This window comes from Onychostoma macrolepis, chromosome 12 (assembly GCF_012432095.1).
Source record: "Onychostoma macrolepis isolate SWU-2019 chromosome 12, ASM1243209v1, whole genome shotgun sequence".
NCBI classification, from domain to species: Eukaryota; Metazoa; Chordata; class Actinopteri; order Cypriniformes; family Cyprinidae; genus Onychostoma; species Onychostoma macrolepis.
The window spans coordinates 22,159,739-22,184,379 of NC_081166.1; the positions used below are offsets into that span (position 1 = coordinate 22,159,739).

Genomic DNA, 24,641 nt, shown 5'->3' on the forward strand with positions numbered 1-24,641 from the left:
CAGTTCACTCCTTGTGAAGCTCTGACAAGTGTTTGAATCAGCTTTGCTTGACAGTATTCTCAAGCTTGCAGTCATCCCTCTTGCTTGTGCACCTTTTCCTACCCAAATTATTCCTTCCGGACAACTTTGCATTTAATATGCTTTGATACAGCACTCTGCAAACAGCCACACCTTTCAGTAATGACCCTCTGTGACTTACCCTCTTTGTGGAGGGTGTCAATGTTCGTCTTCTGGATCATTGCCAAGTCAGCAGTCTTCTCCATTATGGTGGTTTCAAAGAACAAGAGATACCCGGAATTTATACAGTAGGGATGGTCATTTATTGAAACTCAAATATAAATATTCTAATATTTTGAGATACTGATTTTTGACTTTCATGAGCTGTAAGCTCTAATCATCAAAATTAAAACAAAACAAAAAAACTTTTGAAATGTTTTACTTTATATGCAATGAATCTAAAATATATGAAAGTTTCACTTTTTGAAATAACTTACAAGAAAAAATTAACTTTTTCACAACATTCTAATTTACTGAGATGCACCTGTAAATTTAGATTACATGATTTCACTCAATTAACAAGATGAACAACAAAGATGTTTGAAATGTGCATCCAATTCATGCAATAATAACTTATTATGATTATCAAATTATTTAAATGCAATAACAATAATAAAAGTTTCACATACATACACTGTTAGACATTTCTGTAATTTCTGCAGTTATTTACTGTATATCACCCAGTATAATACTGCAAATTCCCTTTACAGTAAATAACTGTAATACCCTTTGCATCATGGACATTTTCTGTGACGCCAGACCCCACATACAGAGAATTACTGTATTTTAAAAAATTGCTGTATACTACTGTATTTGCTGTAACTACCTCTTTGGCACCATTCTATTGAGGTTGTTTTATTTTCCTCATTTCTTACATTTGAAATGACACGATTTGCCCTGCACCGTGTCTATAACGCCGCAACAGCTTGGGACCGATTACACTGCGTTACATCGCTTGTAATGATTGGAAAATCTGTTTGTACTTTGTGTCAGAAACAGTGCAGAGCGCTTGGAGTGCATCTGTACGTCAGAAATAAACCGGGCATCACTTTACTGTCCGCATCCACTGTAGATAGTATATATAATGGGTTCTATATAGTTTTTTTATCGAGTCGCGCCACGCCGCGCTACTCGCATCCGAGGAAGGCACGGATCCAGCAGGGCAGCACCGCGGGTTTTTCCCGGGGATGAACCCGCAAAAAGTGGGAGAGTTCCGGAGAACATCTGCGCTGTGTGTCAATGCACCTTACGAGAGAATAAGACCAGCAAGCAAGGTAAAAAAATATATGTACATTTGTCTGTGTGTTTGTGTCAGATTTTTGCACACCAGTTTACCTAACGTTAGTAACATTTACCCGTTAACATGGCGGTAACAAACTTACTATGGTAAACTGCGCTGTCGTTTCAAACGAGGTTTGTCAGCTTATTGAATTAAGTTACCGAATTAAAATTATTTTTAACGAGCAACGCTTATCTTATATTAACATTAGGTTAACTAATATGAAATTTTGTTCAGGTGTTAGTAGTTAATGTTGGCCAGTTGCCTATTGAGAAAATAAAATCGTATGTTAGCTAAGTTAAACAGGTTTTATGGCTAGCTGCCTTTTCTAGTTTTAGAATTAGTTTGTTATAGTTTTTAATGGAATTTAAGATTTACTGCATTTTTTGTATTTGTGTTTTATAGGCAACTGCAATGAAGCATCAAGGAAGACGTGGAGCAGCGCCAGCCACCCTGAAACTGATAATTCATGGTAAGAGAACAACTATGGTTTTGAGAGGTGTGTATTCTATATGGAGTTTGCCTTTTAAAAGTGTGCCATTTCTACTTCTTGTTTTTTAGAGAAGACATTTCTGTCACTAACAAAGTGGATGGTGAGCAAAGGTGGTGGCCACGTTTTGGAGCAGCACCTGGGTTTTGCAGATGTTTGTCTTTGGCTGTTTGTCTTTTTTCCCCATTATGTTTCTGTTGCCTAAAGATTCTTTGTGAGGATAAATCCAGAGGACACAACATAATGCACTGCAAAACGTCCCAAGACAGGAAAAATGAAGATGCACTGTTCCAACATTGGAAGACAATTTTTAAGCGTTATACATGCAATGTTTTAAATAAAGAATTTGATATTTTGTAATTATTGTGTCTGTTTTAATTTAATGCCAGTAGTACCTATGTAGAGTAAAATTAATTTTATATAAAAATAATCAAATCTAATGAAATCTATATTAAAATGAATGAATTACAGTAGTATACTGATTAATTGGATTTTTACAGTAATTTACTCAAATAGTTTGCTACTGTAAATCTTAATTACTGTAAAAACCCTTTGCAATGTCTAACAGTATAGCACACACTGATGAGACCTTGGCTTGTAATTTGCAGCCAATGATTGCTTGATCCATCTGCTCTCACATTTAAAAATAGTCTGCTTCAGTACATGCTATAAGCAAACATCTCACTGCATCAGAGTTCTCTCATTGACGTATTTCTCCTCCCCTGTACCACCTGTCTACATCTGCTTACAAGGACTATGATGTATATCTATTAGTGCAGCTGCAGGTCATACATGTTCACTACAGTGTGTCTTAGCAGTAGAAATTGTACAGCAACAGCAGCAACTTTACCTTCCATTCCAGATCTGTTAATAGTAAATTATATTCTGAGAGTTGTCATGACTAAACTTAAATTTAGCATTTTAAACAATGCAGCTATAATTATCACTTGTTACTACCCAGCAACATTCTGATGACTTCACTAGAAGATGTCATCCTTTCATCTGCAACACATTAGTTTATGACAGCATTGCAACAATATCTTGGTAAAGTCTCTTTTTGAAGAATATTTTCTAAAGTTCCAGAAATTACTCAAAATGTCCTCAAAAAATGCAGCTAATTATTCCCATGGAGAACATTATGACAGGATACGCTGATCTCCAGATACCTTTCAGTCGTTTGCTCGTTTTTATTATGGCAAATTGGATATTTTTTGGGAAATGCACAAAATTGATCAAATATTTTACTTAAAATTATGTTGTTTTAAATGTATTATCTTTGTAGAGATACTTGCCTGTAATTTGTCATGCCTCAGTGACATATCTTTTTTTTTTTTTTCTTTGTGAATCAGGCACAAGACAAATCTCTATTCATAAAAAAAGGATAGTGCTGGTCCTTGATCGTGACTTGGTAAGTCACATTCAAAGCCATTGTAAAATACTCTATAAACACATACCTGCGATCTCTTTACATCAGTCTTACATTTTATAAAAGCAATAAGCCCTGCGAAGCTGTGATTTATAGTAATTTTAGAAAAGTTAAGCTGGCGTTCTGCTCTGTGCCTAACAAAGCCCCTAAACTGTTTTAAAATCATTATAAATCACAATGTATTGCTTATTGCTTTATTAAACAGTGTGTGTGTGTGTGTGTATTTTTATGGTTTTTAGTGATAAAGTGGCCCGTTTAGCTAATTTGCATATGAACAGTCTCTCATGACGTGACTTCAGGTCAATTCTGCAATACATTTTTATATTTATTTTAAATTTGGTTATAGTTACTATAACATCACCACAACAAATATGGTAATAACATATGTTGTTGAGAAGATATTTGGTATGTCACTGCAACAAATACGGTATGGCATGGCTACATCCAACAACTATTTCAGGGAATTTTCCTCATCAAACTGTGAATGCATCCTACTACATCTGATGTGCCATTAACTAATTAAATTCTGATGTTCTCAGAAACAGGTCCAAAAATATGAATCGCAATGCAACACAAAGAACTCAAATGGTACAAAAGTATGAAGAAAGAAAATATACTAAGGTACAAATGTTTGACGATTATAATGACGATTACGTATTTTTTCTTCATTTGTACCAAAGAAACATCAGTATTTGTCCAAAATTATTAAAGCATCAATCAAACGATGTAAACCATATTTCTTTATTAAAGATTAAGAAACTCCAAGCAGCATATTCATAAATAAAATAAGAGTCTCCCTTAGATGTAATGTTACAGACTATGCTATGATACTGTTATATTTCATGGAATATTGGATGTTTTTATCTGAAATCAAAGGGGCACAAGTGTAAGGCAGTGAAGACACTTAACCCTACAAATTACACATCCTTACCACCACTGTCGGCATCTCAAAGCCATAGGTTGTGTTACACAGTGTAATATATCACTTTGGTTCACATTAGTAACTACTTGGACTTGTACAAAATATACAGGATACAACCTTGAGTTATGACTGACAAGCATGTGCAGGGTGAAATCTTCTCAGAAACTGGTCTATGTGCTCCACACTGACAAATGTCCTTTTCTTTGTGAGCTGACAAACGGCAAATTTCAGAGCGTCTGTGGAATGGCAACAGGAAAATACACACAGGTAGCTGTAAATGGAATGAGTGTATAAGGTTGTTCTGGTTTAGGTCACTAACATAACACGGCTGAGATTCATAATTGGTCCGAACCTCCTGAAAAACGATTAAAAAACAGCATGTAAAAAGAAATGTAAAAGTTTAATTGTACAGTAAAAAATAATTCATATGTGTGTTTGGACTATTTAGAATTGCCTGCAAGATGTGTGTCCAGTTGTGGGCGTACCAGCATGGCTTCATTTACACCAAGCACATATTCCCTTGCAACTCATTAGGAAAAAAGATATCACAACATGTAAATTATGAAAATCATTTCATATACAAGTTTTTTTTTTTTTTTTTTGTCTATATACTCCGTGTGAGGTGTTGTACAGGTGTACAAAAAAAGAAAAAAAAAGTTTTGGCAGAATATCAGAAAAGTAATGATAATACAGCTCTTTTATAAATGACAGCTTGAACTGGTGTAAAATGTCCTTGTTGTGCAACAAATTAAAAGTGTTATGTTTCTGGAATATAATTGTTCTCTCTGGGCTGGTTGTGCTCACTGATTGATAGTCTCAAAAAGTCTGAAAACAGTAAAAAAAAAAAAAAAAAAAAACAACAAAAAAACAACAAAAACAACAACAACAACAACAAAAACTTTCTTCAGTGCTGTTGCCATGATTGCAAAGTTTTAACTTGTCTGACATGGCATTCCCGCACAAGTCACTGCTATATTTTGAATAGTTAGCCTTTGCTTGTTCAGTAAACCCATAAACACCATCAACTCAATGTAAGCACATGAATCTACAGGTGCATCTCAAGAAATTAGAATGCCATGGAAAAGTTAATTTATTTTAGTAATTCAACTCAAATTGTGAAACTTGTGTATTAAATAAATTCAATGCACACAGACTGAAGTAGTTTAAGTCTTTGGTTCTTTTAATTGTGATGATTTTGGCTCACATTTAACAAAAACCCACCAATTCACTATCTCAACAAATTAGAATATGGTGACATGCCAATCAGCTAATCAACTCAGAACACCTGCAAAGGTTTCCTGAGCCTTCAAAATGGTCTTTCAGTTTGGTTCACTAGGCTACACAATCATGGGGAAGACTGCTGATCTGACAGTTGTCCAGAAGACAATCATTGACACCCTTCACAAGGAGGGTAAGCCACAAACATTCATTGCCAAAGAAGCTGGCTGTTCACAGAGTGCTGTATCCAAGCATGATAACAGAAAGTTGAGTGGAAGGAAAAAGTGTGGAAGAAAAAGATGCACAACCAACCCGAGAGAACAGCAGCCTTATGAGGATTGTCAAGCAAAATCGATTCAAGAATTTGGGTGAACTTCACAAGGAATAGTCTGATGCTGGGGTCATGGCATCAAGAGCCACCACACACAGACATGTCAAGGAATTTGGCTACAGTTGTCGTATTCCTCTTGTTAAGCCACTCCTGAACCGCAGACAACGTCAGAGGCGTCTTACCTGGGCTAAGGAGAAGAAGAACTGGACTGTTGCCCAGTGGTCCAAAGTCCTCTTTTCAGATAAGAGCAAGTTTTGTATTTTTTATTTGGAAACCAAGGTCCTAGAATCTGGAGGAAGGGTGGAGAAGCTCATAGCCCAAGTCCAGTGTTAAGTTTCCACAGTCTGTGATGATTTGGGGTGCAATGTCAACTGATCACCTCCATGCCACGCCGAATTGAGGCAGTAATTAAAGCAAAAGGAGCCCCTACCAAGTATTGAGTACATATACAGTAAATGAACATACTTACCAGAAGGCCAACAATTCACTAAAAATGTTTTTTTTAATTTTTTTTATTGGTCTTATAAAGTATTCTAATTTGTTGAGATAGTGAATTGGTGGGTTTTTGTTAAATGTGAGCCAAAATCATCACAATTAAAAGAACCAAAGACTTAAACTACTTCAGTCTGTGTGCACTGAATTTATTTAATACACAAGTTTCACAATTTGAGTTGAATTACTGAAATAAATGAACTTTTCCACGACATTCTAATTTATTGAGATGCACCTGTATATCAGTAATCAACAACCAAAATCAGAAAAGGAAGCAAAATTAAGTTTGCAGGTTGAAGAAGGTTTATGACTGTAAAAGGGGTGCATAATTATCAGCGCTCAGCTTTTGGGTTCCTACAGCCGTGTATGATCATCTAGTAACAAAACGTGGAGAGACATCTTTTATTTCGGCACTTAGAAAACAATCACAATGAATTTGAGTCTTTACCCATAGAGAACAAAATTCACAAAGCCATTCAAACAGTCGTTTTGAATAATTTTTATATGTCCTTTTTTGTTGTTCATTTGTTTTTGTAACTCAACTTCAAAAATTGAGAATATTCAAAATACACTTTTACTTACTTTGCTCTTTCAGTATTTACAAATATGTACAAGAAAAAATGATTTCTCATGTTTTCATTTTTTTTTTCATAATAAAAATCTCTACACCCCACCTCTTTTTACACTGCCACAGTTTCCAAAGCTCCAACTGCACCTCGGCTTTCTTCCTTTGAAAAGCAAGTGTGAGGCAGCCCATGGTGACGATGGCCTTAGATGGATGTACTATGCTCAATAGCTTCTGGGATGGGTCCTCCTGGTACTGACTGGTAGGACATTGGCATGGGCGTCTTGGCGGGACTCTGTCGGAACAGGCCCCCGTTGGGAGCCCTGTGTTTGCATTGGATGGAGGGCATGGTGGAGCTGCTGAGAGGAAGGGGTAGGGTGCTGCCAGGACCCTGGGCCAGCATCCGGCCCACCCCATGAGCTTGCTCCGGGAGGAAGGTGCTCACAGACAGGCCCGTGCCCGGGTAGTCTCGCACAGCCTCCCGCTGCTGGCTGGGCGGCATGCTGCCGATGTCCAGGGCAGAGATCTCGATAGATGGTGCGGGGATCTGCTTGTGTGCCATGTCCTCGTCCATAAGACTGTTCATACGCCGATGCACCTGTTCCAGGTTCACCTCCTTGTCCTAGAGAGGGTGAGAGAAGAAAGGAGGGACAGAGAGGCTGAGATCTGCTGGTTCCAGGATGGGATTTTTGCTTTTAAGCTCCATGCAAGTAAGGCTTATTTGAGTTACTGCAGGGTGTGTTGCGAATGTGCTAAAAAGACCCAATTGGAAAGTTCAGAGAGTAGAAAATTGTTTGAAAGAGAGGTTTTATAGAATGTGCACCTTGAAATCAAATTTGGCCAGTGGGCGTGTAAAATAATAATGCTCGAGTGACACTAAACCTGCCATTACAATTAAAATCACTAACAACTTTAATACTGGAGCCAACCTGCTTTTCATAACAGACATTAACATTAAAATGTACAGGAATTATGATTGTAGTTAATTGTAAGTTAAAACACAGCATGCATTTTAAAACCGTGTACTTGGAATTTAGTCATGTAAAGTGTTTTCAAAGTTTGTTTCAAGCTCAATTTTATGTTTTTATTGAATTTTTGTTTTTGTTTTTTGCCTAAAGAAACAGTGTAGTATATATTGTAATGTAAGTATATGCTGCATTCTGTGGTCAAATTACTTACGGTGTAGAGTTTTTTTTTTTTTTTTTTTTAAGTACCATAATTATTCTCTTGTACCACAATGCAAAACATAAAAATGTTAAACCACTGCATTATGAAAACAAAACAAAACAAAACAAAACAAAACAAAACAAAACAAAACAAAACAAAACAAAACAAAACAAAACAAAACAAAACAAAAATATGAGAAAATTAAGTCCAGGTGAAAAGCTAATGTTGCTTCCTCAATTATCCTCCCCACGGATCCAGATTTTATCTACGTTACATTGATATTATTATTATTATTATTATTATTACTATTAGTTGTAGTAGTAGTAGTTGTATAGATTTATATGAATTCAGAAGACTTGAAATCCATGTATTTGCAATATATTTATATAAAAATGTATTTAATTAATTCATCAATTAATTAATTTGAAATGATCATTGTTATGAATGAATTATTATTACATTTATGTGCCTGTTATGTGCTTTATATTGTTGAGAATTGGTTAGGTTTTAGGTAGATGTGAGCTTATGAGCTCAGATAATGTATATGCAAAGACTTAATTATTCTTTACAAAATACAAGGTGCTCATTTTAACCAGCAAAATAAAGATATTTTAAGAAACTAGCTTGGTGAGCATAAAAATATTGATGCCCTTTGTGTTAGAATGGCTGACAGTGGTTAAGAGCAGTTGCTTATTATCAACATGTATTCAATAAGAAGAATGGCTAGAGAATAGCAACTTCATCTGTACATGTTTCCTCTAGGAATTATTAAATTCAGAGTATATATGGATCAAACAATAAAACTATTACAACGTTAAGAGAGAGAGAGAGAGAGAGAGAGAATCGCTCCATTGCTTGAATACTAATAAATTGAATTTAGTAATTCAAAGCCAAAGTGGAGAGACCTTACTAGTCCATAGGTCTCATCTAATCTCCAATTCGTTTTGAATATTTATTTTTTAGAATTACGCAGAAGGAATACAGATTGGCTCCAGAGTCCACCACTGTTATAGTAAGGTCACAATCTGTTACACAAAATTAGTGGTTAAGATCTCACAGCATCCTCAAATATGTAGATTAATGAAGCTTTGCAGCATCAAATGCAAAGACACATTAGAGAGTAATGAAGCTTTAGGGAGGGATAGGTCAGGAGTTAAGCCTGGAATTGCAAAGCAATTGCACTGGGTAAATTAGTCTGTCATGTTAGGTTGAAGCAGACTACAAATATTTCCAAGGGGATACATGTTTCCATAAATTTCCCACAGTCTCATCACAGTTCAGTAATCTTTTTTGTCTAAACTAATGAATAGAGTTGGGTTAAAATTTAAGTGATAATGACGTAAGATTTTATTTATTTAAAAAAAGAATTATATGTGTATATATATATATATATATAAAACTGCAGACTTTTGCTGAAAAAAGTGAACAAGGAAACTCAGAAAAAATAACTGAACTGAAGGAAATAACCTGAGTGCTTCTTCTCAGCTACAAACACTCAATTATGTGTTTTTCCAAAACATGTCTGGTTTCTGTCAGACTACAACCACCTTTTCACTGATTCCAGTGGAGAGTTGCATAGGTACTGCAACGACTTTAGACTCTTTAGGGATGCAATATTTTCAGATCTGATTAGTGTATTTTGGATGTGCTGAAATATGCGTGACTAGGCATTATCTGTCTAACCGGATGTAATGACTTCCAAACTAAATATGTGCGCCGAGTCAGAAATTACCAAATTGCTCCTCTTTTCCTATAAACAGTGTCATTTCTTTAGTCATTTCACCATAGTCAATCAACAGATGGTAAATTGTGATTTGTAAATTGTATCCACAGTTTGCAGAAAGTAAAAGAAAACAGGTTCAGAGACCTAGCTTTATTATTGCAAACAGATAACAGGTGGTGAAACTACCCAAACTCAGATTTCTTGTCAATCATCATGATGAGACCAGGTAGACCAAAACCTGAGCATCAAGCTTTTCAATCATCTATACGGAGAGTGCGTACTAGATTTGCTTCAGGCCATGCAATAATTTCCAGCTAACCTTCTTACTAGCGGATCTTGTTAAGAATCTTAATGGATCTAAAGTGTACATTTGAGTCCTATTCTGATTGTGATATTGTGATTTTCCTTCTTGTTACACAGGAGGAGGAAAAAGGTCTGAGATCTGAAATCCAGGGCATCTGCTGCCCTAGCAACGCTATTTGCAATGACATTTATCCTTGTGGAATCTTGTTGCTTCTTTCATTGTCATGTACACCACTAAGAAATCACTTGACTGAATTTGATGTATCCTTGCCTTTGTTTGAAGGTATGCAAATGAATCATGCATCATTTTTAACACAATTACGAGACTTCTTTAGTGTTTAGTCATTTAAATTATAGGGCGATTACATAAATGTACATCACTGATTCATGAAAGAGATCCACACTAATTAAGTCATCACTGCCACAAGTAGTAGAACTCTTATTGAAATATGTTCATAATCATGTTGCAATAGCTTAATGTCTCAACAAATAAATGCCACCAATTAAACAGCAGAAGTGTGCTTAACACTGATTTTGATAGAACTGGAAAATAATTTATCATCATTAATGTGGCATTGTGCAGGAATGCAGGAAAAGCAGAGGCGTCATTCTAAACCCAACACAATTTGGAAGATGAATCTGCTAAATGAGGCAACTAAAACACAAAATAAATAAATAAATAAATCTTTAATGTTAGATGGCTTCTACATCTGGTCCGGTTAATTCCCAGCCGATCAAAAAAGAGGCCTACAATTCTATTCTGACCTGTGTCAATAGCTTCTGCTTCATCCCAGTCTTTTTCTCTGTCTGTCCAAATGTCCTTGCTCCCCTCCGATGAAGCAGTAGCAATATCATTATATGTCAATGGACCAGAAACCCTTGCCAGTCTGTAATCCTTAGTAACCTGCATGAGATCATAAACAAATGAAGAATAAATGTAAAATCGAAAATATGAAGATAAATAAATCCAATAAATAAATCCATAAAACTTGTCCACATTGACATATAATTGCAATATGTAAATTACTAGGTAAATTACTAGGGATTATTGACTGTTTGGGGTTCGAGTTATGTTTTTGGGGTGGCTCCTTTTTTTTTTTTTTCTTTAAGAATAACTGAGCAGACAGAATCATGCAAGCACCCAATTTGCGCACACTTTAGTTTACGGATCCACATCAACCCTGGTCCAGTCTATTACATGCAGATTCATAGGCAGTAGATGAGGATTTAGAAAGGCTTATAAAAGAGGTTATAAAGCGAATCAATTATTCAGATATTTATAAGTAGGTGATTTGAAGAGAACATTAATGTTAGACACTTAATTGCATCATGAAGGCACAAGTATGGGTATAAAGTGTTGTTTAAAACATTAAAGGGATAGATCACCCAAAAATGAAAATTCTGTCATTTACTCACCCTCAAGTAGTTCCAAACCTGTATGACTGTCTTTGTTCTGCTGAACACAAAGGAAGATATTCTGAAGAATGTGGGAAACAGAGCAGCTCTTGAGCGCTATTGACTTCCATAGTATTATTTTTTCCTACTATGGAAGTCAATGGTGACCCAAAACAGCCTGGTTACAAACTTTCTTCAAAATATATTCCTTTGTGTTCGGCAGAACAAAGAAATTCATACAGATTTGCAGCTACTTGAGGGTGAGTAAATGATGACAGAATTTTCATTTTTGGGTGAACTATCCCTTTAAATGGAAGAAAGAATAAATTAAAGAGATGACCATTGCAAGGTTACCACAGATCTAAGGAAATTTCTTGTATAGAACACTGGGAAAAAAAAATAATTTTTTTAAATATTTTGCCACTGCCAAGGTGAGGTATTTATTTCAGCTGAAAATGTCTTGTAATCATTTGGATGATCAAATTGTTTAATATAAAAAAGAGTAATGTGTTTTAGCCTCCATAGAGAACTTCAGAATGAAAAAAGTGCATACTATTCTTACTTTGGATTCAAAGAAAAATGTAATTGGTGGAATATAGTGACTCTGTTCTAAAACCTTGTTGATGTCTGCCTAGATACACTTCAAGGCATCATAGGCATGTCACAATGTAAAAGCTCATCCAAAAGTAAGATTAGATACCTTATTTTGGTCAAAATTTAAAGCATTGTTGTTTAGAGAGAAGACATCTCTGAATGCAGTGCAATGAGCTCAATAAAAAAAAAGAAAAAAAGAAAAAAAGAAAAGAAAAAAAAACAAACAAACATAAAAATGATCCAAGATAGTGCTGAAAAACATTTCGGCATTCAATACCGAAAGGTATCAATAAAATAACTTATATACTATGTATTTTTGGAGTATCACATTTTAACTTGCCAATATGCTAATTGCAATATTGGAAATGAGCTCACTGAGCAGAACTATAAAAGCTGCTGTCTATGAAGTGAGGTTCCATTTCATTTAGAATGCTACCTTGGAAGATAGATGCCTATGTAGACATTACACAGCAACTCACTAGGTTCTGAAGCAAAGCTGTTGTGTTCTAAAATGGTCTACAATCACAGCTTATTAGCAAATGTGACATTCTAAATTGTAAAGCCTGCTTCATCAAGGGCACTGTGCACACCCCAAGCACAAATAAAAACTGTTGTTATGTTAAGTAGGCGGGGGGACCAATTTTGATTTCATCAGGGCACACCTATAACTGTGTATACTGGAGCTCGACTAAATCGGGGCTCGCGTCTGCTGCGGGATCCTTAAAGTAGAGTGTGGCAGTGTCCTCTCCCTGCTCTGTCTTCCGCGCCCTGAGCTCGGTCACCTCTTTGGACTGCTCTTGCCGGCAGCGATTGCTGTTCCACCACATTTCCAGGGCGGCCACCAGACAGGCCAACAGGAGCCCCGCTGCTAGGATGCAGAAAACGCCAGCGAAGCTATGCAGCTTGAGCGACCGACCATCAGGTTGGGCATTACTGTGGCTGTTGAGGTCACAGCGGCCAGTCCGAGGCCACCACTTCTGTTTCAAGACATCCAGGTCTCCTTTCTCCTGCAACTCCAGAATCCTGTGAAGAATGACATGGAATGTACTTATTTTATGTGAAGTTTTACATATGGTTGCTTCCTTTCCTTAATTTTCTTCTTTTTTATTATTATTATTTTTTTAATGCAGCCTGTGAACGTTAACCAATCAGTAAACTTGTAGGTGTGTGTGTGTTTGAACAGGGCTGTTTGTTTGTTGACCAATTGGAGTGTTTGAGAAACTGTTTGGAATTTTTTAAGTAGATGTTTTTAATTATCATGTCGGTGACTGACAAATTGGGGATCTCAATTCTTTGGTCACCGACATGACGTCGAAAGTGACCGACTTAAAGGGAATGTCTCGATTACATACACTCTAAAAAATGCTGGGCTAAGCCTGTTGGGTCATTTTATTGGGTTATTTTTTTATATTTTCACCTATTTTATTTTCTGGGTTATTTTTTTTAACCCAAATGCTGGGTCATTTTATTGGGTTATTTTTTCTACCCAACCGCTGGGTTGAGCTTGTCTCCGGAAATTTCTCAACAACGCAGCTGGTAAAAGCACGGGCTTTATTTTAAGACCACAGGAGAGAGAGCGGTTTTCAGTGCCGCTGCTGATTTGGTGCACTCTTTTGGGGAAATAAAGGTTTGTATACATTTTATTTCATTTATTAATTACTGTGGTGTAAATTATATTATTTTATGCAACGCAACATAAGGACGAGATGTCATTCAGCTGCAATCGTTTGGGCTGGAAATGCCTTTGCCTTGCATAACATTATGGATTTTATTCGTTAGAATACTGAGTGTAATTTAATTTGATGTTAAAATATGTTCTCTAATTTCAGTACTGTTTGTTTTTGGGCAGGTTTTGGTGTTAGTCACGCCATCTCTCAGCTACGAGTGAAACGCGAGGCTAAAGTTCACAGTTCCCCCGCGAACAGCAGCCCTTCACCAGTTCAGAATTCGACGACACACCAGCACGAGAATTAGCACTATTTCGGTAAAAAGCGATTACAGAGAATGGCTGAATACACTTAAATTAAAATGCTACTTCTATATGCCTTTTTTTTCTAAAATGTTTGTTAAATGAATGTATGTATGTAATATGTTCTATCTACCGTTCTATCTACCGAGGGAATTTACAGCCATACTGCTCGTTGCTGTATATATCCCTCCCAGCTCCATCAACAACAACAGGAGTGAGGCACTAAATGATCTGTACCAGCTCATCAGTGAGCAGCAGGCAGCCCACCCAGATGCTTTTCTCAGCTTGGCTGGGGATTACAAACACGCAGACTTAAGGAGTGTGTTTCCAAAAATTCACCAACACATAGACTTTCCTACAAGGGGAAAAAATACCCTGGACTTTGTTTACACCACCCAGAGAGGAGCTTACAAGGCCCTTCCCCTACCCCACCTCGGAGCCTCAGACCACATCACTGTCATGCACAAACAGATAAAAATGTGGCCTGAAGGGTCACTTCAAGACTGTTTTGGCACCACTGACTGTAATATGTTTAAGCAGGCTGCCACATACAACAATACTACAGACCTCCAAGTGTACTTGAAGACTGTCACTGCCTACATCACCAAGTGCATTGATGATGTAACGGTCACAAAGTCTATCACTGTCCGGGCCAACCAGAAGCCGTGGCTGACAGGGGAGGTCTACAGACTTCTGAAGGCTCGAAACGGTGCCTTTAGAGTTGGAGACGAGGAGGGCCTGAAGACAGCTAGGGCCAACCTATCCCGCGGCATCAGAGAGGCCAAGAGACAGTACTCCAGGAGGATAGCCCATCGTTTCAGTGACAGCAGAGACACTCTGAGCCTGTGGCAGGGGATTCAGACCATTACGGACTACAAGCCCCCACCACAGACCTGTGACAGCACCAACCCCCTGCTGAACAAGCTGAATGCCTTCTTTGCTCGCTTTGAGGCACAAAACAGCACCACTGCACAGAAGACTCCACCTCCTCCCGGCGACCAGGTGATGACGCTGTCCCCGAACAGTGTGAGGAGATCTCTCAGCAGGATCAATGCACGCAAAGCTCTGGGTCCTGACAACATTCCTGGGCGTGTACTGAGAGACTGTGCAGTGGAACTCACTGATGTCTTCACAGACATTTTCAACATCTCGCTGAGTCAGGCTGTTGTCCCCACATGCTTCAAAGCTACCACCATCATTTCAGTCCCGAAGAAGTCATCTTCATCCTGCTTCAATGACTACTGTCCAGTAGCACTCCCATTCTCATGAAGTGCTTTGAACGGCTAGTCATGCAACACATCAAGTCTGTCCTCTCCCCCTCCCTGGACCCATTCCAGTTTGCATATCAGCCCAACCGCTCGACCAATGACGCCATCGCCACTGCCCTCCACCCAGCCCTCACACATCTGGACAAAAAAGACACGTATGTCAGATTGCTGTTCATAGACTTCAGTTCAGCATTCAATACTATCATCCCTAAACAGCTCATTCAAAAATTGGTCCAGCTGGGGCTCAACACGTCGCTGTACAACTGGCTGTTGGACTTTCTGACCGGGAGACCTCAGGCAGTACGGGTCGGCAGTAACACATCCAGCACCATCACACTGAACACAGGGGCCCCCCAAGGATGTGTGCTGAGCCCCCTCCTCTTCACTCTGCTGACCCACGACTGCACACCGTCACACAACTCTCTGTCATTTGTGGATGACACGACTGTGGTGGGTCTCATCAGCAACAGAGATGAGACAAACTACAGGAGCGAGGTGAGCCGCCTGTCCGGGTGGTGCAGTGACAACAATCTCTCTCTAAATGTGGAGAAGACGAAGGAGATTGTTGTTGACTTCAGGAGAGTGCACTCTCTGTATGCTCCTCTGACCATCAATGGTGCGACCGTGGAGAGAGTGAGCAGCACCAAGTTCCTGGGTATACACATCACAGAGGACCTCTCTTGGACCAACAACACTGCAGCACTGGCCAAGAAAGCACAACAGCGTCTCTACTTCCTCCGTAAACTGAGAAGAGCCAGAGCCCCGGCCCCCATCATGTGCACCTTCTACAGAGGCACCATTGAGAGCATCCTGACTAGCTGCATCAGTGTGTGGTATGGCGCCTGCAACGCGTCCTGCCGCAAGTCCCTCCAACGGATAGTAAGAGCAGCTGAGAAGATCATTGGTGTCTCTCGCCCCTCCCTCCAGGACATCTACAGCACCCGTCTCACCTGCAAAGCCCTCTGCATTGCAGGTGATCCCACCCACCCGACACACAACTTCTTCAGTCTGCTGCCATCAGGGAGGAGACTGCGGAGTCTCCAAGCCAGGACCAACAGACTGAAAGACAGCTTCATCCATCAGGCTGTCAGGAAGCTGAACACCCTCCTGTCCTTGCCCCCCCTCCCCTCTCTTACTCCACGCACCACTGAACTCTGACCCCCCCCCCCCCACACACACACACACACTGTGACCAGCACCAGTCACTTTGTACAGCATTGGACTGACCTCATTCAACTACCTCTTCTGACAGTCTGAATAAAGACTGCTCTTTGTCACTTTATATAGAATGAGTCTCAATAAGCTCTTTGCACTATACCATTTATATTCTGCACTGGTTGTTTGTTTGTCTACCTCACTGGTTTGCACTCTATCTACCATGTGCCTTATGCCACTTTATCCATTTATATTATTTTATTTTTATTTTTTATTCTACATGTCCTTATTTGTATATTTGTAAAAATTGCACTTTGTGTACGTGTATACATACATACATATATATATATATATATATATATATATATATATATATATATTTGATTTGTACTTATCTGTATTTTTGCGTTCTGCTGTTTGTATTTAGTGTTACCTGTATGCACCAGGGAGTAAGAGAGTAATGAAATTTCAGTTCTCTGTATGTATGTACGGTACATGTGGCAGAATTGACAATAAAGCAGACTTTGACTTTGACTTTGACTAATATTGTAAACTATGCTGTATTCAGCCAAATAAATTCAATTTGTCTTGTATTTTGTCTATGGGTGTTCTTGCTTAATAATAAATGTTCATCTTTTGATTATTGCTGTTTCCTATAGTAAATCTGTGTGTGATTTTTAATTTCCAGCCCATTTTAAGCCAGCAATATAATATTTTTTAAACAATAAATTAAACAACCCAGCATGGAGCGTAAAAATGTTTAACCCAACCAGCTGGGTCAAAATAACCCAGCAAGTGTTCTGTCCAATATTTACCAAGCGCTGGGTTGCCAAATAACCAAAGTTGGGTTGTTTTTAACCCAACATTTTTTAAAGTGTATGTAACCCTAGTTCCCTGAAGGAGGGAATGGAGACGTCACATCAATGACTGACGAATTGGGGCTCTCAATTCGTCGGCCACCTACATGACGACGAATGTGACAGAATGAAAGAGAACTATTTTACAATGTGGTGAGTTCATATGAATTTGTCCAAGCAAAAAAGCAAGCGTGAAGATCTACTCCTAACCCCATACCTATATATATATAACCATCACTGGGGCATATGTGATCATATGATAATGTACAAATAAAATCATACAAATTAGCAACCAAAAAGTTGAATGTTTACCATGTTAAATTGCCATAAAATTGGACCAACTCGCAACCACCTAGCAACCTATCCATAACACCACTGAAAGTGCAGGGCAATGCCCCAGTAAACACCCGAGTGTTTTGGACAGGCAAACACTACATACTTAATCTTTAGAAAATCTAAAGCCACTAGATGCACAGAAATCACTTACAGTAGCTTACCTTATGTTACTTGGTTAAATGTTTTTTTACGTTTTATACCTTTGCTGGTATAAACAAAAGAGGAAAGTAAGGATATTTAAGAAAATATTTTATTTATTTTTTTAACATGTTGTTGTTGTCATTGAAGGGCTCCTCTACAAGTAATACAGGTGTTTCAGTCTTTTCAATATAAAATGTCACATACAGAAACATGCAAGGGGGCTGCCAAAGACGAGAGTGGTAGAGAGAACGTATAATGATGGGCCCACAAAGCAAAATAGTAAGATGAATTCTTCACTTAAGAGGATATGACATTATGGTTCACTGTGTAATAACCCACAAGCTCCCTCCAAGCTGCCTTAGAATGCCATTTTCCCATTTGCCCGAGGCATTTTTTTTTTTCATTTTTGGAGATTTTTACCATTCTTTTCTAAGATGACAGAGTGTAGATAGGAAAGAAGAGGTGAGTAAGGCGGCGTGAGTTTCATTTCTGTTTCGTTGCCCTTGATTGTGTCCCCAGGTGTCCTATGTCTCCTCATTTATCTTTTGTATTTAAGCCCTGTCCTGTGTTTGAAATCACCCCCTATAACCTTATTCACTATTCCCTATATTAGTCCACTAATATAGTCCAGCTGAAGGAGTGAATACAAAACGAGTGTGAGAATTTGGATACTGAGTGTCCTGGAAGGGCTGCTGCTATTGCATAGTTTGTGCTTATTGTTTAATAATCATTAGAAAACTTTGCAACCTGGCACCTCCAGTAGTAATAAGCATATTTATCTTGAACTCTGTCATGGAAAATAGCATGTATAAACCTCTATTAAAATATTTAACAGTCAATTCTAATGAAAGGTATACCTGATATTATGCTGTACAGTTGCCATAATATCAGTAATTGGACCAGCAATTGGGAATGTGTGGATGGATGGATGATTCAGCTGCATGCGCCATCTTCTGGCGCGACAAAATAATTCATTCATCACAACCCTCACAGTGCATTATAGGTATTCTCTAGATGTTGAGTGTACGTCGGTTGTACACTCGTTATTGTATTGCATTATGGGACTGATACACTCGATAATATCCACTATGGTTTCAGCCACCACTACAAATGGCTTTCCCCTCAAATAGTGCCCTATTTAGGGGTATAGGGGGTGTTTCATGGTCAGCTGTTCTGTAAGGCTGGTTGCCCTGCCTTACAGGTTGCCCTGCCTTGACGGCAACATTTCCCAAAGTTGCCCAGCAACATTGCTCAAAAAGTTGCCCCATGTATCATCAGCCTAACACTAGACAAGAACTACGACATAAATGTTCAAACACAAGGCAAAACATTTGACGCTGGGTATTGCTGGTGGTTGGGTCATGCTAATATATTCTAGATAGATCAATACAGAGTGAGTGAGAAGGCAACCAAAGATCATTACCCAGCTTAAGGAAATCCAAAGACAATGCAATTGAACAATCTTAATTGGTTATAAGTGATTATGTAGAGCTTTAAACAGCCTGCTGGCATCTGTTACATTCACAAAGGGATCAATTTGTAATGCATGTAAAACTAAAGCCAAGAAACAACTGGTAATGTCAAATCAAGGCTTTGTGGGTAATAAAGAATGGCTGTGAACTGTGGGAGGTTCAAATTTCCTGTGACATTATTATGTGGTAACTGGAGCAAGTTAATGAAAAACTTTTGAAACATGTCTGCAGAATCTTGAAATGGTTTTGCATGTTATTACTACAGGCAACTCTTGAAAACACATACCAAACAACAGAATATATATCATTATATACAACATGTTCTCACTCCCAACTCGTCACGTATTGACGTTTGGTCAGGACCATTTGGCGTCACTTTTTGACACACAGGGTACCCATTTAGCATCATTTTTCGACGTGCAGGGTCCTCCATTGCTTTAAATAAGAAACCCTTGGCATCAATATGCCGACGCGAAAGGTACTGGGAATTTTATCGTCATGATTAAATTATATATTGGGTAATAATATTGCCATTATTGCATATATGTTGGGGAGTGACTTTTCAATGTAAACAGTCACAACAGTTTTATTTATATTACATTATTTACACATTTATGAGCACGTAACCCAAACCCTGCCCTAAACCTACCATTTGTCAATAAAACACAAGATATAACACGCAGATACAACTACCGTCATAATTTATTCAAAAAGTATTAATATTCCAAGTCTTCAGAGGCAAAACGATTGCTATGTGAGAGGAACAGACAGCTCATTCTGTGTGCTGCAGTCTCTGTGCGCAAATGTAAAAAATGCCACCAGAAGAAGCCTTATGTCAGCCTTGGTTGTGAAATGCTATTGGCTCTTGTATGTCTCGTGACCAGTTGCGTCATGCTACGGGATGTGAGTATCTTGTTTCTGAATGAGATGTGAGCGCGTTAACGGAGCAGGATTAAAACCTTATGTTTTACTTTCTTCTTCGCATAAAGACATTGCATAGCTTGTGCAACACGACTTGTTTGTAATGCTTTTATACTGCTTGTTTATGGTCAGTTTTTGCAATAAATACCTAATATATATATATAAATATATTTTGCCTGTTAAGTGTTTTATATTGTTCAGAAGTGGGTAGGTTTAGGGTAGGGGTGGAGTTAGGTGCTCCAGTGAAAGTATACATTTATATAAAATTATTTCTATTTTATTTTATTTTTTTACAAATGCATGCAAACCGTTAAATTAAGACAAACAAATGAAATGGAGGACCCTGCAAGTCGAAAAATTATGCTAAAGGGGTACCCTGAGCGTCAAAAAGCGACGCCAAGTGGTCCTGACCAAGCTTCAATGTGACAAGTTGAGAGTGAGAACGTGTTGTTATGTAAGAAACACGTGAAATATTTTGCCTCATTCACTTTTTGTATGACACATGGGTTTTTTGCAGTAGCTAGAGTACAACTCTTCACCATACAGCTCATTAAATTCCCTAAAGCACAGTCAACTTAAAATAATTATGATAATAGCTTTTGCCTGAAAAACAGACTCCTTACACCATCTGCATGTTATTTTTTAAGAGGTAAAACATATGTTTTAGCTGGGAGGCAAGCAATACGCACTTTTGGGAGATGAGGTCTCGGTAAGGACTCCCATGCTGCATGGCGATACCGTAGCCTTTGCTGCTCATGCTGTTGCCAGCTACAGTGATGGTGCAGTCGTCATCTGTCAGTGCTGCATACTCCACCACGGCCATGTCCCACAAAAATGCGTACGGTCCTTTTTTGGCCTGCAAAAAAAAAAAAATCAATTTAGAAGAGTTTTCTGACCAAAACGCTTGAATAATTATCTTTTAATGTGTGTTGGGATTGCAGTATAAAGACCAGTTCACACCATGAACAATAAATATATTAGTGTTAAAGTACCCCTATTATGGATTTTGTGAATGAAAACATCCTGCAAAGTTTTAAATCTGAAAGTGCACCGTGTATAAAGTTATTGTCTCTCAAAAGAAAGAGTCGACTCTGAATCACTGAAATGAGTCGTTTTTAAAATGAATACCAAGCCATTTCATGTTGACGTCAACATGAAACATTAGCATATTGCCTGCCCACTTGTTGGTCTTTTCGCTTTGGTCTGAATGAAAATGCAAATTCATTCTTTGCCACTAGATGCTGCTTTTGGAGTAGTAAAATATAGCTTCCCCGGTAACGGCTGTACACAAAGCAGCACTGTGCTATCAACCGCTGCTTTATCAGGCAGTACAGGCATGATGAAATGAAAATGAAACCGATCGGACCAATCACCGCAGATTAGCGTCACGCAAAGGAGGGGTTTGGAAAAATGAATCGTTGAGCGAATTGTTTGGGAGTCGTTGAGCAAGTAAGGTAATGCATATTATAAGACAATGGACATGGACATGCTTTTTGACCTTGCATGAATATCAACCTGTTATTGGGGACTCCCAAAACCAAAATATGACCCTTTCATTACCCATAATTTTTTTAAGTTTAATGGGCACTTTAATTGTTTATTATAAATGTGGGTTGTAGCTATCTATTCTGCCATTTTAAATGTTCAAGCAAGATTGCTGAGTGGGTTCTGATTAGCTGTGAATATTTCTGTCCTTCAAAAAAAAAAAAAAAGGGAAAAAAAAGATTTTAATGATATCATTTCTTTGTGTCATTATCACTATAGATGTGGTGTGGACATCCCAGTTCTCATAGAATTAGAATGATTATCAAAACTTTATAACCATTGTGACTGGTAGCAATAAAATGGATCATTATTTATCCTCTAAAGTTAATATTGTTTAAGTGTTTTATCATTGCAATCACACTCTGGAGGCTAATTTTGACTAATCTATTGAGTTCTTTCTCGTTAAAAGGAGCTTCATTGATCTAAACCTGCCCTCATTGGCCGATTCAAAAGATTTCACATCCTCAACTCATTATGCACTCTAAAAGTTTCTTCATTAAACTCCTCTAGTCTTCCTCTTTGATCTTTTCAAAGTTGTTTCTTTGATTTTCTCAAGAACTGACACTGAATGTCCGTTGTTCATTTCAAAAGGGTACATTAAGAACTTTTAAAAGATGACTTGAGAGAAAAGCCTCTTGTATAGACAATCTGTCATCAATTCTAAATGTTAACAATGATACTAAATGGAAAATACTTTCCCTGCAGTCTACAAGGTAGTGCTAGGCAGTCCACTGGAAACATAAAACAAACTGCACAAGTTAAAACAATAATTATTAAAGACAAAATTAACCAGTAATTATCTTAATCAGCAAAGCTCCTTTATATATATATATATATATATATATATATATATATATATATATATATATATATATATTCTGCCTATAATAGCATTTACTTGAAACAAAGAAGAAAATAAGGTCCAGGTGGAGCAAATAAATTAACTATTAACAAGTAAGGACCAGGATTAGCCAATCATCATGTCCTGAAGACACCATTGCCTATGCCCAAGGGGAGGCCATCCCCATTAATGGGTGGAATTTCACTCCAAATCATAGCTTTCAGTCACGTGACCAGCTCGAAGACCTGGAGGGCAAAACATCCATAGAACTGCAGCACAAGCCTGTCAATTTTTCGTCTGTTTCACAGCTGCAAATATTTAGAATAAAACAAAGATATGTGAACAAAATGCAAGTTTTGCCAATTTCAATCATTAAACAGTGCGACAAAATGTTGTAAAAACACTTAAAGTGCCTTAATATATTTAAAACAGTAATATTAAAAGATCAAATTCAGCAATCACCATATTAATGACGCATAATTTACATAGACAAAACAGATGAAGCCGGAATATGAACGCTATCCACTTAATGGTTCAGTGTTTTCCTTATAATGGTTTTCTATGGGAAACCATTTAATGTGAAACTTTGCACATTGTGTTTATATTCTGGCTTCATCTGCTCGCCTGTACAACATATACATCATCAATGAAATGTTTCCTGAATTTCGCCTTTTAATATCTGTGTTTTACTATATTTCTACTTAATGCAAACTGCGTGAAAATAACTGGCGGTCAGTGGAGCAAAGCTTCCTTTTGCCCTCCAGGTGGTCGTTCCTATAAGGATGTGATGTCATGTGAAAACTATCAATAGAGCACAATTAACCCTATGATTCATGGGCACAGGAAATATGTGAGGATACCTTTTGCTAGGGATGTAACGATTCACTCAACTCACGATTCGATTCGATTTGCGATTTTGATTTCACGATTCGATTCGATTCACGATTCATGATTTTTTTTTAAGAAAATGAGATTTAAGACAAATTATAAATTAAATATGTTCTTTTATTATTGCTTGGACAAAATGCTGCACGTTTCTTTGTGAAATTGAAATATAACACTATAATAATATACTAATATAGCACTTGCATATTATTGCTCTTTTGTTGGTTTTGATTGCTTCTATTGTCCTCATTTGTAAGTCACTTTGGATAAAAGCGTCTGCTAAATAACAAAATGTAAATATAATGTAAATGTAAATAACAACTAAACTGAAATTTTAAAACAAGACCCAAATCAAATAAATAAGTAACATAAATAAAATAAATCTCTTCATAAAAACTAAATAAGGCTTTGTCTGTGCTCTTTCCATTTAAAATTAGAGGCAAGCAACCACTGCATTTTAATCATGATCCAAACAAAGATGCTGCATACATGCAGCAGGAGCAGTTTTTAACCTAAATTAGACTGTATAATTTCGAAATTTGAAGCAAAAACAGAATGGTATGACTTCAGTTTTGTGAAATTATACATAGAAACAGCAGACGAGCTGAATGAGACGCAGATTCACTCTCTGCCAGCAGGTGGCGCTTTAAGCGTTTCCTTGGTTACCGCTGTAAACAAAGCAGCGCTGCACTTATGAACTTTAATATGCATTATACAGAGGCAAGATGAGAAGAAAAATACCATCTAAACTTTTCTAAAGACAGTAAGTTCCCCTCAGACATGTATTCATATAAACTACCCTAATTGAATCGCGATTTGTTTCGCATCTCAACCGATTTGAATCGATTTTCAACCGGCTCGCGGTTAATCGTTACATCCCTACCTTTTGCACATCCTGAAAAAAGATAAACAAGGCTCTCTGACAGCAGACTGTGGGTGCGTTTCACATAAACATGTAATACCTGAACCAGACATCATATATGAAGTGTTTGTTCTAAATGGTGGGGGAAAGATTGCTTGCACACTAGCCTGAGCACTAAAGAGCATGAATAGCACCTTTGGAACATAACTAGCTCTGAAAGCATCCTGATCGGAACTCTAGACAGGAGCAATTGGGCGTTAGCAATTTCTATAATTAAGTCATGCCTGCCCACAGACGAGCCAGCTACAAAGGTATGGTTTGGTGAAATGCAGCTCCATAGACTTAGAGCTCCAATTGACACTCACATTCCATTTCAGAACGTCAGGTAAATACCCCTATTTATACCCCTTCAGCACTAGCTTATAAA

At 37.8% G+C, this 24,641-nt stretch overlaps 1 protein-coding gene across 1 annotated transcript in view; it reads right to left on the minus strand.

The window, feature by feature from the left end:
* Nucleotides 1-6,910: 6,910 nt before the first annotated feature.
* grid1b (glutamate receptor, ionotropic, delta 1b) overlaps nucleotides 6,911-24,641 on the minus strand; it is a 477,059-nt gene continuing 459,328 nt past the window's right edge. Inside the window, exons 14-16 of the mRNA XM_058794196.1 lie at nucleotides 20,771-20,937; nucleotides 12,745-12,985; nucleotides 6,911-7,402 (exon numbers count right to left, since the gene is read on the minus strand). Of these exons, the coding sequence (XP_058650179.1) occupies nucleotides 6,986-7,402; nucleotides 12,745-12,985; nucleotides 20,771-20,937 (825 nt within the window). The 3' untranslated portion in view covers nucleotides 6,911-6,985. The remainder of the gene's footprint in view (nucleotides 7,403-12,744; nucleotides 12,986-20,770; nucleotides 20,938-24,641) is intronic.